This window comes from Passer montanus, unplaced genomic scaffold, assembly GCF_014805655.1.
Source record: "Passer montanus isolate IOZ18808 unplaced genomic scaffold, ASM1480565v1 scaffold27, whole genome shotgun sequence".
In the NCBI taxonomy this organism is placed as follows: Eukaryota; Metazoa; Chordata; class Aves; order Passeriformes; family Passeridae; genus Passer; species Passer montanus.
Window position 1 is genome coordinate 9,278,258 of NW_024367372.1, and position 24,580 is coordinate 9,302,837.

At 37.6% G+C, this 24,580-nt stretch overlaps 1 protein-coding gene across 12 annotated transcripts in view; it reads right to left on the reverse strand.

The window, feature by feature from the left end:
- Window positions 1–883: 883 nt before the first annotated feature.
- The window catches only part of UNC79 (unc-79 homolog, NALCN channel complex subunit), a 107,177-nt gene continuing 83,480 nt past the window's right edge, over window positions 884–24,580 (reverse strand). For 11 of the 12 annotated variants that reach the window (XM_039712761.1, XM_039712766.1, XM_039712767.1 and 8 more), the window contains 9 exons: window positions 22,081–22,185; window positions 18,329–18,406; window positions 15,767–15,856; window positions 12,121–12,296; window positions 10,346–10,532; window positions 8,811–9,008; window positions 6,565–6,642; window positions 2,999–3,040; window positions 884–2,316 (listed from right to left, as the gene is read on the reverse strand). In XM_039712761.1, the coding sequence (XP_039568695.1) occupies window positions 2,116–2,316; window positions 2,999–3,040; window positions 6,565–6,642; window positions 8,811–9,008; window positions 10,346–10,532; window positions 12,121–12,296; window positions 15,767–15,856; window positions 18,329–18,406; window positions 22,081–22,185 (1,155 nt within the window). In that variant the 3' untranslated portion in view covers window positions 884–2,115. The remainder of the gene's footprint in view (window positions 2,317–2,998; window positions 3,041–6,564; window positions 6,643–8,810; window positions 9,009–10,345; window positions 10,533–12,120; window positions 12,297–15,766; window positions 15,857–18,328; window positions 18,407–22,080; window positions 22,186–24,580) is intronic. The other variant, XR_005627844.1, reaches the window with a different exon arrangement.

Below are 24,580 nucleotides of genomic sequence, written 5' to 3' on the forward strand. Positions count from 1 at the left end.
ATGAGACAAGAGAGCTGAGAGTCCCAAGAGGTAAGATCCTGCATGAAAGAAGGACACAAGCAAGTTGGTTAATATTTGAGAAAAACCCACTCCAAGCTAAGAGCATGCCTTGCTGGTGCATCCCCTCCCTGCTCCTTCTCAGGCCACACTATGATCTCAGGAAGGGTCCTTGGGCCACCACCCTCTGAGCACGTGCTGCTGATGGAGCCTGGGCTGCTACCCCCACTCCTTGGAGCTCTTTCACCACCACCTGTTGAGCAGATGCAGAGGCACCCAATGTGTGCACTTCACTGAACTCCAGGGGAGTGTTTCACAGGGACCTTGTACATAGGTCTGTGTGCATGGAGTGTGAGCGTGCTGCAGTGAATGCTCTCTCTTGGATTCTTAAGAATGTTAGATGTAGTAAGATAGGCTTCTAAAGGAGTTGGTGTGTTTATAGAATATTTTGTTAAATTGGTTTAAATTAGGCTATTAAGTGCTGTTAAAACCTTTAGGCCAAAAACTGTTGGTCACGTCTGGGACTCTTGGCAAGGGGTCCACTCTGAACCTTGACTCAGTGGGAGGTGCTCATTCCCTTTTATCCCTACTGTTTTTTCATTCCCAGCCTCCATGTAGATCATTTTAGGTTGCTTTCAGTTTTACATTAGCCAAATAAATTTCTTTCCACTGAAAGCACACAGAGGGGTATATTTTAAGCAAGCTAGCACATGCCTTACTGGTTTTCTTTGTTTCATTGGTTAGTTTTATTTTTTGTTGTTTTTGTAAACCATAACGTTACTCCAACGGCATATCTGCAAACATTTCCATTTTTATTTTAGTAAATGTGTTGAGGGAATACTGACCCTTCACAAAACCTGAAACATACTCAGGCAGATTGTGAGAGTGGTAATAAAGACTAGGAATTTAATACCATTCCAATATACAACTTAATGTTTGTTATTTTTCTAATCAGTGCCTTACAGAATAAATACAGAAAATACAACTGGGATTGCACAGATTTAAGTATTTATTACAAGAGTGGTAAATCATTATGCTTTCAAGATTTTATGTAAAATCCACTGAGTTAATTGATTCTCCTTAGATTCCAATGGGCTTTGGCTGAGTCTCCTAATGATATTAAAATCCATCTGTTATTAAACATCATGTATGCAACAGTATGCAAATACTGGGATTTGTAAATATCATTATGCAAAATTTCAAGTCCAATCATGCTCCTCTTGAAGTTTGCAACATAAATTCTGTAGACATCAATAAGAATAGATTTGGGATATCTTTTTAATTGCACTGTATACAAATATCAACAGAAGAATACAATAGAGTAGTCACAAAGTTAAAGAGGCTTCTATGAAACCTACAAAGAATAGCAGCATAGAATCAATGAAGTAAAAGCAGTATTTAAAAAAATAATAAGTCAGACCTGGCAGTTTTGGAAAATGTACTGAAAAAACCCCACAAATTAATTGGCACAGTTTAACAACCTAATTTCTAAGTGCACTTCATAACAACTCTCCTTACAAGCTGCTGTTTTCCCAGAAGATGATGACAAAAAGCCTCATTAGAGCATCACTGTTTTATAGTGACAGATTTTATTGCATTGCCAGCTGTGAATCTAAAAAAAAAAAAAAGAACAAAAACAAAATCTCCCCCCTAAAAACTTATATAAAGGTTCCTAAAAACCCTATTTTGTTTTGTAATTCTCAAAAATAGCAACATAGCACTCCATGTTTGTGAATACCCACAATTCTATTTTTTAAAAAAAATAGAAGTTAAATAAAAGTGATTTTTTGTTTTAGCTTCAAAAATAATGTAAAGGAACATTTAAGAACAATTTATTTCAATGATCAGAGTGATATGTACAATATGATAGACTTGAGTCCAATCCATGTTCATGAAAGCAGACTTAGAACCTGTTGATCCTGAGTAACTGTAATTATAAACTGGCAGGAGCAGGCTCTTAGCTTCATCCATTATAAGCTTTTTCACAATCTGTCCTAGGCTAAAAAGTGTAGATACAGTATATAATCTGTATATGGATTTATACAAAAGGTCTTTTACAGCTCTAACCCTGTTATTGCTAGGCTAAAAAAATGACTATTTTGGAACAAGTTACATGAATCATAAAGGGTAAAACTGAGACGCAGCTTCTGATGACTGAATTTCTACTTGAGCCATTTTAAACTGGGTACACTGCAGCCACTTGCGAAGCACAGATGAGCTATTGTTCATTTGTCCTGACCCCTGTAACATCCTCAGGCTGTGATGGTTGACGTTGCTCTGGATGGCTTGGAGGCGGAGCTGAAGTCCAGCAGATAAATGCTGTTGAAATGATGCAAAACATTTAGTTCCTTACCTTTAATAAGTACATTAACATAGCAATGTGAAGGGTACTGGTTTGTTGGCCAGGCAGTTTCTTACGCTGCCCCATGTCAAATTTCTTTCTTCCACATCCTGCACTGTGGTGTCGCCATGGAGGGCAAACGTGCTTACAAACACAACTCCATACTGAGACACCAACTCCAAAACTTTTCTTCTCTTCATCAAAAACCTCTTGACTCACAAACCACACTGATCCACCTTGCTCTCCCGTACAAAGAGGGCCAGATGGTAATTTTACCCAAGCAAATAGGTCCACAATATCTTCCTTAGAACGCAAATCTATCTCCTGAGTCAAGAGTCCCAACACTGATTTGTCAGGGAACTCTCAAGCCCAAGGCATTAAGAAAAACCACAGCTCAGGGAACAACCAATCTCAGTAAATAGCAAGGAAAGGCCCCAGTGCAGAAGCTGGGCAGAGGAATGTGGTCCAGAAGGGAAAAGGAGAGCAGTACTGACGAGAGGGAAAATGTCTCAGCAAATGATGCTCCATCTATGCTCACACTTGAGAGCTTCATCTTTACTGCATATGCTACAATTATCTATTTTCTCACATCTTATTTCCAGATTTTACAGAAATGTATAACACTAACAATAAAAGGATAAGGCACTAGAAACAACTTACCTTTAGGTTTGACTGTATCATTGGCAACCACATTGGTATGAGCTGCAAGAAGAGGTGCATTTTGTTATTATGCAAGTGACTGTAAACATGCTACAGTTACTGTGAGACAGAGAAGGTACATCTTATGCATTTAGCCATTTGAATTGCCATGGTCTGAACCACAAATCTGACAATGAGGTTATTTTAAATATTTGGAGGAGGAAAATCTCAGATGTAAAGAAGCCAGTTTCCCTTGTCTGTAGCTCGGTGAATCACCAGTAGCAATTATTGATATCCTGTTTAAGGTAATGATGATAATACAGAATTAAACTTGTTACAGGAAGTCACTTATTACTTTCCTTGTAAGGGTGTTTCTGTATGTACAGGTGAGCAATATTGGAGTAAACAGATTAAACATTTTCCATGGTGAGAAAGAAATGAAGAAATGATAAAAAAAAAATGCAGTAGTTCTTAATAACAGGACATATATTTAAATGGTAACCAACATTTTTTAAGCCACTAGTCACATCAGTGCTTCACTGCAGAATGTGAGATATTCTGTAGGCTGGGGAGCATAGGTAAAAGCTATCCAGAATGACAAGGTGAGGAGGTCTGAAAATTTGTCAGCTCTGATCGGACTGCAGTTACACGTACTTCAGACTTCTGCTGTTCAGGGAACTTTTTCTTCTGAGGAAGTGTAACATGACAACTTTATGAATGCCAGAGAAGCATTTCTAGCAAAAGTATTCATGTTTTTCAATATTAATTTAACCATTGAGGTTACTGTTCTAAAATGTTCCTCCAAATGGCATTAAAATTTGCAATTTGCCAATTATGCTACTGGAGATGCAAGTTAAACCTAATCACTATTGACAACATTAGATAAAGTGCTGCTTCCCTTGTGCAAGGAATGATAATTGTTTCAATTTCAGTGCTCTTTTGCTGGAGAATCATAGGCAACTCTGTCAGGACTCATTACTTAGCCTACCACATGAAGAACCATAGTCAAACCTCAGCATTTACAGACAGATGAATGCCAAAACAGCTGGAACACAGCCAGATGCAGCAGATGTGCGAGCTCTGCACATCCTTCCATGGGCTCTCACACTAATGAAGTGCTCAATAAGATGCAGTGACCACAATCCCAATGTGTGCTTTTGGTGAGGAGGGAACAGGTCTGGGAGGCCATGTTCCACACCCCACTGCCATCAACAAAACATCCCTGACAATTTCATCTGGCACTGATGGAGTTCCTGTGGAGTTAGCCAGTGGTGGCAGGACGGGTGTCAGAAGTACATCAAGCAAGAAGGGGAGCCAGGTAGAAAACTTAGGGTACCCCTCCACATCTGAACCAATTCACTGGACAAGTTTTACAGTCAGCTGAGAGAATCAAGCACTTCACATTCAGTTCATCTTGTCCCAAAGCAAGTATCTAAAATAGATCAAGATGAATCATGTCCAAAAATACTGACTGTAAAGGGCACTCATGGAAACTGGCTTTTATCAATATCTCTTCTGGACAAGTCTAAGGTCAGATACAGATCTTTGTCCTCCAGCACCAGTTCTGTCTTTCAAGGTCTGGACATATTTAAGGAAATGAACATTCTGCTGCACACACAAGCCAGCAAACCCTCTAGTGCTACAGCTGCCAGATAGATAAGTCACACAAGAAGACATTTTTATGGAAGCACTTGAGTTCTGTTAACTAATCCTCAGCCAGCCTTTTCTTCACAAAAGGAAGAATGCAAAACACTAGTCAGAAAGATCAGCTGGAAGAACAGAGTGCTGTCAGACACTATCAAAATTTTTGAGTTTATATTTTCAACAGAACTATATTGATTCGAGTTTAATTTTTAAAGGAGAACCAGGCTGTAGAACAGGCTGGTCATGGTGCTGTTCTGGCTCTCCAAATTTGCTGCCTGTCCAGCTCTCTAAAAAGCTGCACAGCAGCTGCTGGGGCTACCCAAAACCCTTGGGTCTCTGCAAAAAGCCTTGAGCAGTTCTTGTCTTCACTGTAGGCTCCCAAGTTTCTCAGAGATACATTTGATGGTCAAAGATGTGACCAGCACGGTACTGGCCTCCAACACCAATGCCTAACCTGGTATGGCCACTTTCCCAGTTCCTCTGACATAGAAAAGCAGGAGAAAAGTTCAACACTTTCATTTCATTTCACAGTTGCTAAAGAAGAGACTGTCTCAAATCTGATTTTTTTAATTAGAGAAGCTACTCACTGGTTCCTGTGTTAGTTTTGCACCGCTGCATCTCTGAAGGATTTCAAACATACACTAAGTCCCTAAATCATGGCACTTATTTTTCACATCTACAATAAATTTTTTACAATCAGTTCAGGAAAAAAAAATGTAATCTGGAACTATGAATCCTATAGTAATGTTATGCATGTATGCTGCTCATGCAGGATTTCACTTTAGGCTGAGTAAAGGGGATTTGGTCACCCAAATGCTTCTCTTCCATCTCCCACCCACTAAATATGAAAGCTTAGCACTTCAACTAAGAGTTCCACAGTTTTATGATCTTGATTTTATAGTAACAACAATGTTCTTTTAACCTGACTTAGCATTATATTGATATATGCTCTCAAACATAACCCCCTGAAAGCATTCATTTGATTTGTGACAGGGATTTGGCCCTAGAGGCCTCTCTTTTCACAGCTTTAAAGCCACTCTTCATCTTTGTCAAATTCTGAACATCCTGCACTGGCTAAAAGAGAAGCTCATATGTCTTTCAGACAGAGCCATAATCACTTTAACAGCCCTTAGTGACAGAACTTCTGTAGTGAATCAAGCCATTACAAATCTGTATTTTCACAATGAGTGTGAATGCTTTCATGTTGACATAAAGACCTTCAATTTTAGCTACTTTATTTTCAGTTCTTGCTTGATCATAAAAGACTGGAGTAAAGCAATACTCAGAAATTTCCTTTATAGCAACAGAAGAACTATATTAGCCTTAACTACTTATATGGAAACTCTCTTGCACTGGGAAAACATAAAAAAGGACAGTAAAATTGATTTATGGTTGTGAGACTACCCCAACCCTTCTGCCAACACTATGATGGAAGACTGACTATGGATTTCCAAAGAAACAACTCATACACATAAAATAACAAGAAAATCAATGTGTCAAAAAAGTTTTTATTAACCACCTAAAAGAATGTGAGGCTCAGAACATAGAGGAGATCTGCAAAGGACCTATGATGACTAAAAGATACAGAATGGCTGAAAATTCAGGCAGTAGCCAGAGGTTCTCAAAGTCAGTGACATTAGTTGTGTCTATTAGAGGAATAAGATCATTAGTGGCATTAGTGGCAATGGAAAGAGGAAGTAGATTAGATGTTCATTTAAAAAAAATCAGGAGAACTTGAATTTGAGATTGTGGTCTGGTCTTCTTAGCAGGGCATTTATTTTTCAGTATGCTATGCTAGGGTATATTGTGGCATTACCATTCAACCTCAGTTTCTTCCACTCTCTCTTTTTTTGAGTGGCAGGGAAAGCACAGGACAATACATTTAGAAGTCCAAATAATCAGGCAATATAATTTAACACATATTCACAGTATGGTATGCCTACCTTTACAAAGATAGTAGAGTTGCATTCTTGTAAAGCCTCCATTAAACTGATCACATGCAAGCACACCATTTCCACCATCTTGGAAAAGAAAAATCAAGTGTAAAACCAAATTAATATCCAGCATAACAATGTAGTAAGACAAGCCAACAGCCTCAGAGAAGGATCTTCCTGTATTTGCTAGGCAGTTTATTAACCACTGACACAGAAGATTAAATATTACATGAGTACATATGGGATGTTTTTCTTTGTTTAGTTTTACCCCAATGTGGTAACAGCTATCTGTTAAGTATTTCAACCCTTGATGTATTTTAATTCTAATCACACATCAAAACAAGTTGTCTTTGGCTTTGTTCTTTTCAGACATCATAAACTGTTTTTTATGTCTTTGCTGTGCAATTCTCATCAATCTGTGTGTCAGAAATTGTTATTTTTATTTATTTAATCTTTGAAAATTAACATGCTCACAAAACCCATCTATTTATCCCGCATCAAAAGACAATTTATTGTTTTGAACTGACAGCTAGTCCATAATTCTTCCATTTTGTATCATAATGTATGACAGACGCAAATATCAGTTATTTGGTAGCAGACAGCTTTTTGTGTTTTATATTTTGTAAATTCACAGGTACAAGACAAACATCCTGAGCCAGCAATGACTATTTACACTGCCTGTCTAAACTACATGTAAATTCCCCTTGATAATAATAAACTCAGCTTTTATGTTGTGCTTTTCATCTTCAAAGTGCTTCACAAACATTAACTAACTAACCTTACAACACCCCTGTGAGACAGGCAAGTATTATTATCTACATTTCACAGAGAAAGAGCTGAGGCAGAGAGCTTAATAACTGTGGCTCTAAAGCTATAATGATATACTTTCAGAGAAAGGATTGGAACTTGGGACTTCCCAGTCATATTCTCATCCTAGGGCTTGACAAGAGGCTTCTATGTCTGACTAAACAACTGGCTGGTTGGAAACACCATGCACACTTCCTGTTCCTTTAAATGAAGGAACTACTGCTCCCAGCAATGGCTTGTGAACCACAGAGACCCCACCATGTCAGAGGCTAAAGTATCATCTAGGGACAGCAATATGTGGTTCTTGCCTGATATGGACAAGACATATGAAATAATAACTGGCTGAGACTTTCAATTGCAGCCCATGCAATTACAATTAAAAGGGCAAGGTCCATACCTGCCTGGGATGGAAGATGTTTCACATGGGGAAAGGGGAATTATATAAAAACAATTTCCATACACCTAGCAGATCTACATTTAAAAAGAGAAAAGAAAACCCAAACAAACCAGGAATAAAAACCTTGGTAGCAGCAAACCTTAAAAACCCAAACCTTAAGACCTAACTTCAAAGGAATGGGCAATGTATTAAAATGTTTTCCACTCAAAGCTAACATCAGGCTCTCCAGAGCCAGAACTACTAGAGAACATGCCAGTTAAAAAGTTTTGACCTGTCGTGACTGTCTGGAATTTTAGAACCACAATAGACCCTACCCATCAGAAACAAGCTCTTAACCCTGAGCCTGCAGGCAGAATCATCAGTCAAGAGCAAGCAAAGGAGCAGCTATGAGAGGGCTGCTGGAAGCCCTGTGGGTTCTTATTGTACCAAGTTGCTCCAACAGAAGAGAGTATTTAGCATAAACAAACATTTAAAGGTTATATCCAAGCAAATGGTATGGATGATTTCTGGACACAGTGAACATTTCCCTTTTAAATCTTATCTCTAGAGATGCCTCCTTCCAGTCATTCATTACTCAAAAATGTTTCCAGAGATATTTATGTAGCTTATTTTTGATGAGTAACCCGTCAATTATGGGTGGCCAATTGTCAGCACTTGTGTGTTTTTTCACCATCACATGGTAAAAAATAACCAAATGGATATTCACAGAATTATCCTAGAACAGTTCATTTGTGCTGTAAGGCAGAGTCAGATAAAACAACAGAGCACAGTTAAGAGCAGGAATATACACAAAATGAGACGTGATCGAGCAGCTCTTGATCCAACAAGCAGCAACTCAAGCTCCTGATGCTGTTTCAGGTAGATTCTGGCTAGATCCTGTTTCAGGCCCACTGTGAGGTTAAATCACTACTAATTAGCTATCTCTTTAATTTCTCAAAAGCATCAAAGTCACTTTATGATGTTATTCATAGTCTGTTGTATTCCACTGAAACAGAGCCAAGGCTCCTCTGAGTTTAATCGGTACTAAATCTGTCTGCAGCACCTGACTTACCACTTTGTTATGTGCCATTAGCTGCAGGATGCTCGGTGTCACTCGGCTCCAGAACTCCAGGGCTGTGAGGATTGCTGTAAAGCTGAATTCATTCTGATTCTGCACTGTCGGAGCTACTGCTGTTTGTTCACAATACACTGTCCAGAGCTGAGCAAATATAAATGCATGGAACAGGGAACACATGTGCAGAACAGATGTCTGTAGAAACAGAAAACAGAAGAAAATGTTTATTTAAATAACTGTATTGGGATACAGTGCAGAGGCTTTCATTCCCTGTCACGTGTCCCACTGTGCAGTTTTGTCCCTCATTTTCCCATGTTTCCCTCCCATTAGAAACTAGTAAGTCAAGTACACTTGATAACATCTTTTCTGTGTTTACAAAATGGGTTTATATTTGTAAAAACTGCATTTGCAAATATGCTCCCACGCCATCTAAGTGCCTGGCATTAAGGTCAGTCCCTTCAAAAGAAAGTTAATTTTACAAAACAGGTATTCAGCACTAGTTCTGAAACTTTCTTAATGGAAATCTCCACCACAATCTGTGGAAGGCCTGAATGCTCTGGCACACATGACTCCACTTCAGAACCTGAAAGGACAGTTATCATACAAAATACATGATTTTACATCTGTTCTGTTAATCTGTCATCCATTTCTGCTTTGCTGGGACTGCTCATAGTCACAAGGAAACAGTCAAGGAAAGAGAATTCATTTTGCGTACTCAGGCATGGCTCCTTGCTAATCCTTGTTATATATCACAGTGTCTGAGCCTCCAGGACTACTGGACATTAACCACTTCATTACAAGAAAGATGTTTCTGGTCAGAGATGTTTCCTCCGTTCTCAAGAGCAAGAGGGATTCATGCTCTGTGGCATTATGACTGCACCAAACATCGCAATGGTTGCTTGGTAACTGGAAAGAGGTATTTGAAAGAGCAAAAAAAAGGCCAAGGAAATGGATGGGAAGCACCAGTGTCTTGGCTGGGTGGAGGGAAAGAAAGAAGGATTTTATGTATAAGATACATGTGTGATCATTCTGCTTCTGTCACTAATAAAAACCTGGCTGGTGTAAGAGTGCTGCTATATTTGTGTTAAACTACTGTCACAAATGTCTTATAATCCGCAATAACTCTTCTTGTCCTGAAAACTTGAAGAAAAAAGTTGTGCTTGAATCATCACTGTTTGTAATTATTTTGATCATAAAATTTTTTACATTCTATCCAATGCAAATATACAACAAGAATAAATAACTATCTGAGACATTTGCTACAGAGATGGTCACTGCTAAAGCTTCAATTTGGAATTCAGCTTTTCATTCCTCACTTCTGTGTTCAGACATTTTGAAATATCCAAACCTCAAACTTAAGTGTACTAATTTCATCAGTCTTCTAGCCATGTAACAAAAACTGTACAGAGATTTCTTTCCCTGGGTCCTGGGTTTTATTACGCTTTTACCCCTCCTTTTATTTTACTAAAAATAAATGTTTGCAAAAAGGCCACTACAAAACACATCTCTACTTAAAACACATAATCCCTTACCTTTGATTGCTCTGGAAACCCAATCAGAATAACAATAAGGTGGTCAGCAATTTGTGAACCTGCATCCAGTGGAATAGGCATGCAAGATGATGGAGAATTTGGACAGACAACATTGTGTGTCAGAGACCCCAGAAGTAGCCAGGACAGCAAACGAATGTGTGAGACACATTCTATGAACTCTTTGGGCCTGTCAAGAAAGAGCAGATTTTACAATGATACTAAGTTTTCTGGCTTTCCCCAAAATATGGAGTCTCCTTATGCACATTTGGCAGATGCAGTCTCAGTGTGCTGGAGACACGGATCATTGGGAAGATTCCAACAACACAGAGATTGGTGGCCTTGACATACCACATACAAGTCCAATAGAACCTATCTTGTGGGTCTAAGAAACAGTCTCTATAAAAGGTTAAAGGATTCACAATTTCATTGCTCCCATACAGAATCATTTTTTTACACAGATATCAGATGGGAAGGATTGCCCAAGTGGAAATGCTCCTCTCAGCTCCCCGGGACACCATGCAGCTGCCTTACCTGCACTGTGTTCCACCTCTCCACTGGTAAAGTGGAGTTAATTTTTGTTCTTGAGCATCTTCTTGCACATGTGGATTGTGTTTTTGAGGGCAGAGACTATGCTTTTTTGTGACACTTAAGTATTTGTCCACTGTCTAGTGCAGTATCTAATTGTAAAGCAGTGTGCCTAGATAATCAAAAAAGGAAGAGCCCTTTACTGGTGACATCTTGTCTGTCCCTTTGCTGCTTCCAAGCTCTGACTAAATACTCATTTGAATTCATAGGCACAGGAAAAAAACAATTGTTTTTCCATCAATAAATCACTATTTACTAGGCCACTCTCCCTGTTTAGTTTCTAATTTGATGTCATTGTCATAGACTCATATTAACCAAGACGCATTCCATTAATTTTTGTTTTTTTAATAAAATCTGATACAATACTCTTCCTCAAGTCTCCACAGGATCTTAAAGTAACTCATTGCTTTCAATTCAAAACATGTCTTCCTTTTGTTTTACATGTAAGAAACAAAAGTGCAAGGATTTAAGCACTCCAAAAGTAGATATGTTCCACATAAATGCACATGCAGATGTATCTAAAAGGACTGGAGCCTAAACAGCTTGGTCCCTGGAATCCTGGACAGGTAGTCTGGAACAAAGCTGGGACAGGAACGCAGGTTTGTTGAAACATAGTCCAGTTGCCTACACTCAAAACAAGTCACTTGTTGTCACTGTAACACAAGGGACAGTACTCCCCTTTTTTTAGAAAATAAAACACTGTACATTAGGATTTCTCTCAGTGAAAAAGAACAGAAAACGTGTCTTGAGCAGGATTTCTCTCCTTTAACTTTAGCCAGGTGAACTTAGTAGTTTATCACACATCAGCAGGCCTACACTTAAAGAGTTCTCACTCATTTGTACTACATAATTTCAAAAACATTCCTGTTGTGTTGTCTATAATTCAGAGAATATTTTCTGTAATTCTAGGACTAATCCAGTGCCTCTGTGCTTTTCACTGTCTGCACCTAGACCAAGAATCAAGTTAATTTCCAGTGTTACTCCAGTCAAGCCCCTGGAGCTGTACTTCAAATATTACATTGACAAACTCCTCAGCTAAGGATCAGGGAGCTGCTGAGCAGATCTTTTAATGTCCCACTGCCACCATTTCCTACTGTGGGTCTTATCTATGGAATCTGGCAATAAAAACACAGTTTTGTGAAGATTTCCAACTCATTTTAGTATTCCATTTTGTGTAAAAGTGTTCTCACCCTTGCTGCATTGCTGAAGGAGGATGGTAAAGCCAAGGCAAATACCGGATCACAGCTTTGTTGTCCCTGTGGTTCCCCCGGGTGATTTCCATAGCAGCAATCTGAGCTAAACCAACTTTCAGATGTCCACCAAACGTGTCCTCATGCAGTGGCTGAGAACAAGTCTTCATGTGACTCTGTAAGGCAAAGATCTGATTTCCTACCCAAAAAGAGTATTTTGCTTGAACTAAATTCTTCCAAAAACCAGCATATTCTATTTGACTTGCCTTCAATTCCTTCCCAGGATCTCTAAATGTGTCTACAAAACAAAGCTCAGAAATAGATTTTTTTAAATTCTCCAACCCCTCTATTAGTAACACCGGTATGATGCAGATCTTTTCACAGAGGGCCACAATTCCAACAGGCCTGACATAATATAAATTAGGCAAAATGTATCGACAGCTTTTGCATCAGCAAACTCAACAGCTGATAAATACAAACTAAAGCTGCATATCCAGAGAGCTTAGGTAAAACTGAAATAATTTAACCATTTAACAAGATGGCATTGGGGCAGGAAATGCCTTCCATGTGCAATATTCCATTTACATGTTCAGAAAGAAGCTCTCTATTATTCTCCAGCAATATGACTATATTGCACTAGTCAGCTATATTGAACTATTCCATTACAATGCCTTTAAGCTCTGGCAATAAAATGGCCAAACCTCTCACCAAAAACCACTCAAATTATTATGCCTGTAAAAATAATTTATTCTGCTTTGCCAGCTTTAAGGGATGTTTCCTTGCTGCTTCTTGAGATACTTCTGTATTTCTATTCAGCTAACTTTGCATTACCTTCTGGTACTAGACTGTAACAGAACACATGCTGACTGCAGTTGCTTGCTTAAAAGGAGAGCCACATGCTTTGCACAAGAAAATCAGGTCATCAGTTATCCAATTATTATAACAGGATAAAAATCAGTGAACCAATAATATTTTTCTAACAGGTAAGTATCCAATCACAGAAACTTACACTCTCAAACTGCATTCACTTAAAGTCTCTTTGAAGAGAAAAACCCCTAGACACCAGCATGAATATTTAATGACTTTGTTATACTGACAGGTAAAAAGGATAGACAGTTATGCAGGCAGATACATTATAAATCTTCAAAAATGGTGGAATTTTTCTAAATAAAATCCTGCAAAGCTTTACCAATTAAGATGTTATCTCAAAGGGAAAAAGAAACCATAATAATCTTATTTCAGTGTACTGTTTCTGTTCAGTTTATCTTGAGAATTAACATTTATACCTGTTTTATAGTGCAGTAGCTCCTAATATACAGGACTGAAAACAATTAGCCTCTTTCAAAGAAATTATTCTTGGATATGCAGAATATATATTGGATATAAATAAACAACCTTAACTAGGTCTGTTCTCTGAATTCCTACAGAGGGTAGAAATTTCCAAATTTGAAAACCAAAATTTGAAAACCACCTTCTGCTGTTGGGACTGTTACTGGTCAGATAAATCATATAGGATTCTTTGTCAGCTATAACCCTGATGCTGCTGAGAATACACTTGTTGTAAAAAATTGTACAAGCAGATGATCTTAGATCTCATTTTCTAGGGAGTAAGACTTCTGTTAACAAAAACCATTATTCATGGATTTTATTATAATAACTATATTATATATATTTACTATATTATATATTATAAATATCATATATATACTATATATAATTTTATAATTAAATGAGCTTGCAAGAATTCGAATCTAGATGCTGTGAATTTGTTTGAAGTTCTATTTGTAAACTTAGAAATGCTTAAAAATATTTTCTCAAAGATGTTAAAACCATGAAGTTTTATCTGTTTCAATAAAAACTGCCTTCTAATTTTGTAAGACAGAAAAGCTTATTCTTTGCAATACATAAAATTATGGTCATATTTGACTCTCCTATTATGCTAATTTTGTGCTCAGATTCCTGTATTACATGGCTAAATCAGAACAACATGGAATTTCTGACTTAGTTTTGAATGGCCAGATGACTGACTTGGGAAGCTTCTTGTCCAATTTCAAAACATGAAAGGAAAAAAATGTGCAAAGGTTTTAGTTCATGCTCTACCTATATCCATATATAATTTTTTTTTTAAATAAATAGTCCCACTGAGGATAAGAAGTAATCATCAGACTTCAGCACTGTAAGACAAAATCTAAAAATCAGGCTACAGCTCAAGGGAGATGAGCAGAAAGAGAAAGTCCAAATGACAGAAAGTTTTCTACAGAAACATTTTACACAGGAGAGAGAATACCTGCAAGTATTTATAAAGAAATTTTCCCCATTCCTGGTTTCACGTAAGCTCATTTTTTTTTTCCTGTGTAACTAGCAAACCAGATATATCTCTTGCCTCATTTAGAATTAATTTGCCTACCTATTCTGAAAGCAGTTCTGAACTTTAATAGAAATGGGTGAATAACTTAAGAGGATAGAGTGGGAAGGCAATCCAATTCAACTTCAGATGATTAATTACTTGGTGCTTTGAAGTAAATTTCTACTCCAGCATAACAGGCTGCTTCCCTTAGACTATTTTTTTTTAATTCAAAGGAATTCATGGCCAACAGGGTAAGAATTTGGGAAAAGGAATATTTTGTCCAGTAAAATACAGTTACAGAGAGTTTCAAGACACAAGTTTCAGTTTAGCTGGGATTCTTATTCCTTTGTGGTAAGTATTATTAACATGCAATATGGTTTCCCCTCTGGGGCACAAGGTAGGTTTGATGGGCCAGAGGGACACTGAACCTCTGAGTGGGTGTGTGAGAAACTGGTAGGGTAAAAATTCTCATCCCATTGCTTCATAAACAAACTCCAGAGCAGCAATGCAACTTAGGCTACTTATTTTTCAAAACATCTTAGAGAATTTCCATTCTAGGAAATTTAATAGGGACTTGAAGCTCCTCCATGAAACAAGAATTTTAGGTTTTGATTAGCTAATGATTACTAGAATCTTTTAATGAAATGCATTCTTAAATAAAATGTTTTATGTAAACAGAAGTATTTTCCTATCACTCATCTTAAAAATTTGTCATCCAACTAATATAAACCAAAATGCAGTTTGGACTACAACTGTAAGAGTCATTTGGATTTTTCCCATCTCAACAAAATATAACCTGACAATGAAAACAACAGCATCCATTAGAAAAAGGACACGCACTTTTTTTAGGTCAATTACTGCATTTTAATTACCTCTGAACTTCCAATAAATTTAAGTGTCTGTTTGTAACAGGATTCTCTTCAGGAGTGTACTTAGTTGTACAGGCAGGGAGTTTTATGCTTCCCTGGGTTATATTAAACACAACTACTTCTCACAATGACTTCAGTATGACATTTGCTTATCATCAACATTTCAGAAAAATCATGCCTGCATTTTTATTGTGTGCTCATGATATCAGAATTGGCCTCCATTTCAACATCACATAAGCTACTTTTTACTGATGCCACAGAAGTCTCTAATTTATAACAGCACTAATGTTTTTTTACACGAGAAAGAAAAAAACCTTGTCAGTCACCCTCAAATACTTCCTACTGTGTCTCCCAGGCAGGTTCATTACAGAAAACATATTTTTTGTCAAAAAAACTCATACACTTTAGATCAATATATGCCAGAACCAACCTTCAATTTGGTTAAGGTATGCATATCTGCAATGAAATCCAGCACTTCCCCAACATACTGCCTCATGCATTCCATTGCTGCTGTTCCACACTAAAACATAAAAGAAATAGGTTTAAGTACCAAGTTTGCTTCACTGGAATACAATTAGTCTGTTTCAAATTCTTTATTTCACTTTTTAGTTAGAATAAGTAGGAATAGGTATTCTTTGATGTTCTTCTTCTCACTGTATTATCTCCTCTTATCTGATTATAGTATGAGAAGATAGCCCAGCTGCTGTAATTCCTTCATGCATCATAAAATACTCTTATCTATGACAGCAATAAAAGATCAACTGATGAAAATTTCAAGAATATTCTGGTCATGTCATCCTGAAATTTACAGTGGTCCAGAATCAAAGTCTTAAAAACTCATGAGAATTGAACAACTCAGTTTTTCAAGCAGCTGAGCATTTCTGCAATTGGACCCAATCAGTTACAATCAAAGAAAACAAAATTCAGTCCCAGGCAAAGATGCCCTTATTTCACATTAATCACAATGGAAAAACAGTTTAAATAACTTCAGGTCTTCTATGTGTAAACATCACTAAAATAAACATCACTGAAATGTATTATGTTTTTTCCTTTACACAAAAACTAATGAATATTTGTTGTATTTTCCTGAAGAAAATGCATTCAAAATACAGCATCTTAATGGCACTTAAGCTATGCAGTGCTCCAGTTAGATCATAAAGGTATAAGCTTACTGAGAAGACACCTGTGGCAGAGCAAAAACAACCTTAAAGGGAAAACAAAGGCACTCAACGAGGTGCTTGCTGTATTTGTGCACTACAGATTTTCATAATCCTTTTCCTAGAACAGTGAGAAATGTGAATGTGGCCCTCAGCAAGCACAAGATGAGCCCGAGGTGCATAAAGCAATCAACAGAACAAAGCTGTCAGATCAAATAAGGGCTTTGAATGGATCAGAGAGCCCTGCAGGGAAGCTTTCCAGGTGATGCCACCAACACACTAGGTACCACATAAACCTCTGTTTATATGTAAATAGTCTGAGGTGAAGAAAATGCTACCTGAATTCAACAGGAACTATGGATGCCTCATTCTTAGGGGCCAAGTAAAAGAAATGGGTAACTTTTGAGGCTAAATGATCACATTATTAAATTAGATATCTTTTTCAAGTCACCAAAATCTACTTTATCCCAAGTCATAGGCTCAGGGCAGAGCACTGCAGTAAAGTTTACAGAAGAAAACTACTGGGTTTTGACCTCTTTTTGATTACCTGCACTTTGAAGCATAGAAGATGATTATCCTATGTGAGCATACAAATGAACTAGATTTAGTTTTAGTCACAGAATTATTAAGCCACAATGGAGTTTTAGTGGCTGAAATTTGAAAAGCTGCTAGCATTCTATATTTAAACAACAGACCTGGGCACTCCTCATTTTTGTATGTTCCCTTACTATGCCACCTTCTGGCTTTTCAAATGTTGTTCAGTTCCCATGACATAATAAGCCAGTGAATAAATAATAAAAGCCAGTGAAATATGGTCATTGAGAACCCTCTCAGTATATCCTCCATCCAGTTTATGTGCACTAAGGATTCGACCTGGATTCTAGAATATTGAATAATAGAATTATAAAAGAGACTACACTCCAATCTCTGAAAATAAATGCTCAGTTGCACAAGACTTCTTTCCAACAACCTATTCTGTTTCATGCAAGCAGTAGGCAGCCTAATTTTCTGTTTTCTTATGAAATGATCATGTTCCTATCAAACCTTGTAACACCAGTATTAGTCTATCTATTCAAGGCAAGTATAAATTAAAATATCCTGTTGGGAGGAAAGGTATTATTAAAGATTGGCATTTAAAAAATCACGCACTTCAGAAGATACACGGGAAAGATCCTCCTAAGTCGTCTCTAAAGCTGACACACACACAGGGAAACAAGTTTTCCTCACTCAGCTTGTAAAGCAAACCTTGGCTGACCCTCTTCCATCTGCTTGGGTACTCAGTCACAGGTGTCAGGGAACAAGTCAAGACCTCCCATTGTGCTACTTCCTCCCATATTCACCAGGTGCATATTCAGTGCCCAAGCAATTAGGAGTACTTGTAATTTAGCTACACTCAGCAGCAGGATATAGATGAATGACTTACACATTACTAGAAAAATACCATTAACTCCCCTCTTTAATCAGATAATCTTCTGTGAGAATGGAGGCAGTGGCTTGGAGCTTTCCATACTGTTACCATTTTTTGATGCATTCAGCTGCTCTACACTGAGAATTGCAGATCTTTGATTTGTCTTTTTGAGCACAGGTTCCACTGAAGTCAGTTACATGACTACAAGTCATCAGTGAAAGCAAGGGAAGCAACATCAAAATCAGAACTTTTCCACTGTTAATGAAAAAAATGAAGCATCTCAACCTCTGCCAATCCATCTTGCCAATCAGAGGAGAAATGAAAAGGAGAGAGTATTAAAATGAAGCAAAGCAAGCTGAATAAGATGTGTTTCTTTTTAAAAATCAGAACAACAGAACTAAGAAATGGTCTTTGGTTCAGTACTTACTCCAGGCATTGAGGCAATCATCTGTTTATGCAGAATTGTTGACTCAGCTAGTTTTGTTCCAGCATCTGCACAAACAAACTAAGAAGACATTAAAGACAAGTTATTTTTAATTATTTTTTGAGGAACCTGAAGACACTAATAATTTATTCATTACTTCATTAAAATCAGTTCAGATCTCTTCTTGCTTTTATTCATAGTAATTTGCCTTTAGAGATCTCTTTCTTTATAAGCAACCTACTTAACTCACCATTATAAATGAGATAATTTTACCGACAAAAAAATCTGACTTTAATGTGCTTAATTAACACATATGCTGTGCAGAAGCAATTTGAAGAATATTGCGTAACAAATCAGACTTTCTTTATGAAAAAAATATATATTTGCTATTTCTTCCATTTATCAAACGTTCCTCATTATAGAGTGAACCATGATAGAGAAGGATAAGCCAGGATGCCATATTCTTCACTGTGATATTATAACATGTCACAGAAGTTCTACAATGATGAATTATAGGAAGAGTTTTGAAGTTGACAACTAGTATGGTGTGGTATATCTTCTGCACAATACAACATAAACAAGCTGTTTCTGAGACATGGGCAGTGTCATGTTATTACACTAGAATCTCTCTCATTGCTCTTCTTATGTTTTTATTTTACCTTTTTTCTTGTTTCTTTTTGTTTCCAAATCCCTTGACCTAAAATCTCCAATGTCCACATCATTCATACATTAAACTTGCTAATGCTGTTATTTAATCATTATAAACTTCAATAATGCATTGGACACCCTGTAAACAATTTGCTTGTTCCTACAACTTCTTGTCCTAACAATATATTTGCACCTGAACATTTTTTGTCCATAGTAATGCAATGTGACTTTCTAAGAAAGAGCAGACAGAAAATAACTGTCAACTAAGGTCTAAGTCTTAATCTTCTTTTGGATTTAAAAATTAATTGATACCATAGTACTTTCACAAACTGAGACAGATAGTGACGACCATATTTTATCGTTGTCTAATGCACATATGTTAGCAGAACTCTCAATGACTGACTGCTCTTCATGAAAGTATTTCAAAATATCCTTTACAGCCCTAGAATTTACTTTTACACTTCCACAAGCTTTACAACAAAACATATCAGGTACACTGAATCTTACAGACTGAATGATCAAGCAAATTCTAAAGAGACACCAGTACAATTTGAAGTTAATGGAAATCCTGAAGATGTGTGCTGATGAAATGTGAGCAGGAGAAATGTACTGGGAAACAAAATGCTGTGTGAAGAAGCAGTTCCTATGGAAACCCATGGAACAGCAGCATGTACATGATGGCTTTCATTTGCTAGGACAAATCAAGGAGACAGTCTTTCTGTACCCTGTATCATCCACAACACCTATGCAAAGATTGGAGCGATCTGGTTAAAAATTCTCATTCTTTGTAAAGTGGGACAAAGTTAACAATCATCTTAGCCTTAATGTCACCAGTGACACTGATGGCACTACGTAACCTGGATAAACGTGGGTGGCAAATGTACCTTTCTAGGAACTCCTTTGTTAGTCAGCCCACGACTGATCTATCATTAAATTAAAGTGCTCATAGCTCCTTTGTTATCCGGAACAGTTTGACAGAATCTCTGTATTCTGTGTGCACTGTCTGTATAGAATCTTGCATACAGGCTAACATGTCCATGGAGACATGACTGCTGGAAATCAAAACCGTTTCCGTTTGGTCTTTATTCATTCAAAAGCATACAACTGAATTAATTGGTGGCTTTGTGTGGTAAAGGGGTGACCCTTAATTCTATTAATGGCACCAGAGAATATTTAAAAAATAAGAGACATATGCATTTTTACTGGTAGATTTCTTAAATTACAGTGGTGCTTAAGATGGGCTTAGTGGTTACTATGGTATTGCAATTCCAGAGGCTGTTGAGTGATTCAGACCACATACTACTGAGAGCTGCCAATTTACAGTCAATGGGAGAAGCAGTCATCATCCCTCCAGTAGGCATCTATGGCAGATGGTCTGAATACAACCCCTATTCTTCACCACTGACTGCATAAAAACAGAAGCTGGCTGCTTTGGATAGCAGGAAATATGAATCACTTCATCAGCCTCTGAAAGAGAGACATCATAAAAGACATTTATATCCACATTAGATGCTGTTGTGTAAGGTATGAATACATCCCAAAGTGAATACAACATATGGGAAAACCCAGGCAAATACCATTTGATCTTTATGAGATAAGGTAATGTAAGAGAGAGTTTTGCTTACTGGGTCTCTCAGGCAATTGACTCAATGTGAAGCACAAGTGTAAATCAGTTAAACCCCACTGCCAAAAGAGACATGGCCTGTTTGCATTCTCAAATTACATATTCAGGAAGGACTAGACTAGAGGATTGTTATGCTTTGGGGCATCCACAGGGCTGAACTATAGGAGTAATGCAGAATAATTGCTTTATTCTGTAATACAGGAAAAATCAGTTCAAGTCAACAAAAACCAAAGTACATGGTATCAAGGTGCCTCACTGCAGCTGTAAGACAGAAAGAGGTTAGTGGTTGTTATTTGATGGTATTGCCTGTGACTGAAAAAAGTACATTTGAGTTTAATAATAATTAACAAAAAAAAAAGATGAACATGCTTTTTAACTTAAATAGATTTTAAAAAACAACTCTTAAGCATCAAAAGAAAAAAACAAACCCATGTGTTGTTCTTCCCTTCCCAACTTCTTCCCCTAACACTGATGGCGTAATAATTGTTTTCAGAGTTATCCTAACTACCATATTATTTCATTTGCCAGTATTATTTGTCTGTCAACTGGCAATCATTTAATTACTATGAGCAATATACCAGTACTCAAAAGAAAATGAGTCCATAGTAAGCGACATGAAGCTTTGACCCATCATGAGAAGGGAAAGAGTGAATAGAGCTGGGGTGCTGGGAGCATTATGGGGGATCTATGTAATAAACACCTCACCTGGACCTTATGAAGTACTGTTATACTGGTCTCCTATAATTTTAAGTTACTAAATTTAAGTTCCCAACATATCATTGTTATCTTATTGCAAAGAATAAGAGCCCACTACTTGTGATTACATTTGATGGACTTCAGCAAATTTCTGTGGGACAAGCTTGTGATGCCAAACTGTGCCACACTTGCCTTCTTCGAGGCAGAAGTTTTCATAAGCCTGTATCTTATTTCCTCATATTTTCCAATGGCAGCCTGACTCCATAGAATTAAAGCAGCAGAAATATTGTTGCTGGAAAAGTACAGGTCAAAAGAAAATGGCCTTCAGGAACTGGAGACCAGCTCACTTCCAGAAACTGAGTTGCAACCCATTATCAGCTAGCAGCCCTTCCCACACAAACTGGTGACAGGGTTTGAGGGTAGGATACAAAGAGAAGGCAGCACCAGGGGCAGCTGCCCCAGTAGGGCATGATATAAAACTCAATGGACTCAACCCTTATGGGTCCCTTCCAACTCAAGATATATTCTGTGATCTTCAACACATCAGCATGATGCACAGGATATGATCATTATGAGAAATTTGGACTCCAAATTTAGTTTCCTAAATATTAATGTAGGAGCCTAAATTGTATGCACCAATGCCACTGGATCTGGATTTAAAAAGTTCTTGCTTCCCCAGACATTGCTGGTACTTTCTGTAACCATGCTGAACTCAGTTCTTCAGCCTCTGCCCCACTCCTGAACCAAGACAGGATCAGTATGAGAATTACATCCGAATTTCCTGTACCTGCACCAACAGCAGCAGATTCATGTCTGGTAAGGGTGACTTCAACTTGAGTGCTTGCAGTAACTCCAATATAACACAGCGTGTCAAGTAGAATTTGTCCCTTTCCTACAACAAAAAGCAACAGAATTATGAATGTCCTGAAATTCACTGACAGCCACTAGTAAATCATAAAGATACTTTTAATCTAAGTTTGAGAATAACAAAATTACAAAAATGTACCAGTTTCTGCTGTCTAAAAAAAAAAGCCAACATCACTCAAAATTTATATAATTCTCCAGGCTTAATGAACATACATCAATGGAGGTGAGTTTTCTTTGCTGTTTTGTCAGACATTATATCCAAGACTTAGTATTTCACACATGAAATACAGACAGATTTTATAAAATAGTTATAAAACCCAGATATGCAAACACAGCTTTCATTAAGTAGTCCCATGAAAAGAGAAAAGAGGAAAGCAGTAAGAAACGACACAGAAGAACAAAACTGGCATAGTATTTAGCATTATTCTTTCACAGAAGCTGGCAAAAACAGTTTATATTTCACCATACTCTTTTTCTGTTGTTATTCCCCTTTAAAAAAAAGAGTGTCTCCACTACAGCTGCTTGGCCCATCTATTTCCACTCATTAGACTGGCAGTACTTTTCCACTTCCACAATAAAAACAGTCTTGGCTACAGCTGCTACAACAGAAACACTTTAAAACATAGGGGGAAATCAGCCAGTGGAGATCAGAACACAGAAGTCTAAGAATAGAGTTGTAGGGCTGAGTCAGCAAGGAGGTACAAGAGATAAGACGGCTTTGTTATACATCTTACTTTGACATTCTCCAACTTCAGACGATAAGATAAAAACATGAAACAAATCCATAACCTGTTGCTGACCACAGCAACTCAAGAATTTTGATAAGCAGGAGCGCTGTGCTCTATTTCAGACAACCATTAGAGATGAAATAAATGGTCTAATAATGAAAGCCTATCCAAAGCGTGCTTAAAATCTAAACCCTGGTATCCTCCATCTCGTAAATCCCATGCACTTGCCTGCTCACTTAAGTTAAATATGTGAAAATTTCAGTCAGGACCTCAGTTTCTCCAAAAAATCTGCAAAATTGCATTTTTTGTCTTTTCCTTAGAGAAGTTTTATGAGGTTAATTAGTGAGAGACAATTTGAAGGCCACCTCCAGCTGCACACAGGAGAAGCTGAAAGTGCAGTAAGCTTTTGTTGCAGCAGACCAAGCACACAGCAGTGTTCCTCTTCAGAGAACTGCTGTCCACACTAGCTGTGTGGCATACTGTCTAACAAAACCTGCAGCAGCAGTGCATGTCTCCCACAGCACCCACAAATCTCCAAATGAAAAGAGATTTTAAATATCAGGCCTTGATCTGAGAGAAGGTGCCAAAACAGAATGGTGTGTATTTCATGGAAGTTATAGTGCCAGTCTGTGAACCAAGAGACTGTATTTCAAGCTCCTCGTTTCCTCTTCAATTACATGGAGTGTGCAGATAGATAACACATTTAGATGACAGAATGGGTTCCCAACTGCAGTCCTTTCCTTGTCTGACTACACTGCTGCAGTCCAGGCAGCTAAACTTGCAGGAAGCTAACACTCCAAAATCAGCTGTATTATGAAACCATTTCTTCAGGGGACAAATATTCAAAAGTCACACATTTCACATGCATGAGTGGTGCTCTGATAAAAATATACAAGAATATCCAGGAGAGGTCAGATGGGAACAAATGTCTTCAGTAAGTTATCTCCAACAAGACCATAAGCAGAAGCAAAAGGAAGAATAAGAACAAGGCAAGCATGTATAATTTCACCAACTATTTTCAGTTCACGGAACTTCTAAGCTCAGTGTGATTTCTGTATAATTCAAAACTCTCAAAGTATTTCTCTTCCACTTAACTGTCCATTGACCTCTGGGACTCATGCCAACCTTTAGCACAAATGGTAAAGAGTCACACACTGTTGAAGAACCACTTCCCTTTAATTGCTTTGACTAGTTCCTATAAACTTAATATGTTCTTTGCACTGGAAAGGAAAGAAATTACCTATCCCTGTCTGGATCACCTGGGACTTTGCAGACCTCTCTCACATTCCCATCAGCTGCTGCTCTTTCAGACCAAAATGCTCTGACTTAGTTGCTCTGTATATGGAACTCCAACTGTTTGATCATTCTTGCTACCATTACCTGAACTTTCTCTGACACTATGATATTCTGAGTGGGAATGGAGAACCAGAATGGTGCATAATACCCACAGTGTAAATAAATCCTGATTACTTGTTAGAATTCCCCAGAAGAGTGTCTCTTCCCACCATCAAATGCCTTCCCAGACCTGAGACACAGACACTACAAGTGCTACACTCAAGTGAGTTGACATTTACACTTCCCCCAAAGAGTGGACAGAAGTTCCTACCAGTAACCCAGTCCAGTAGCCTACACATACTGAAAAAGAAGGATAATTCTTTCAAAAGCATTCAGCTATTTTACATACCAACATCT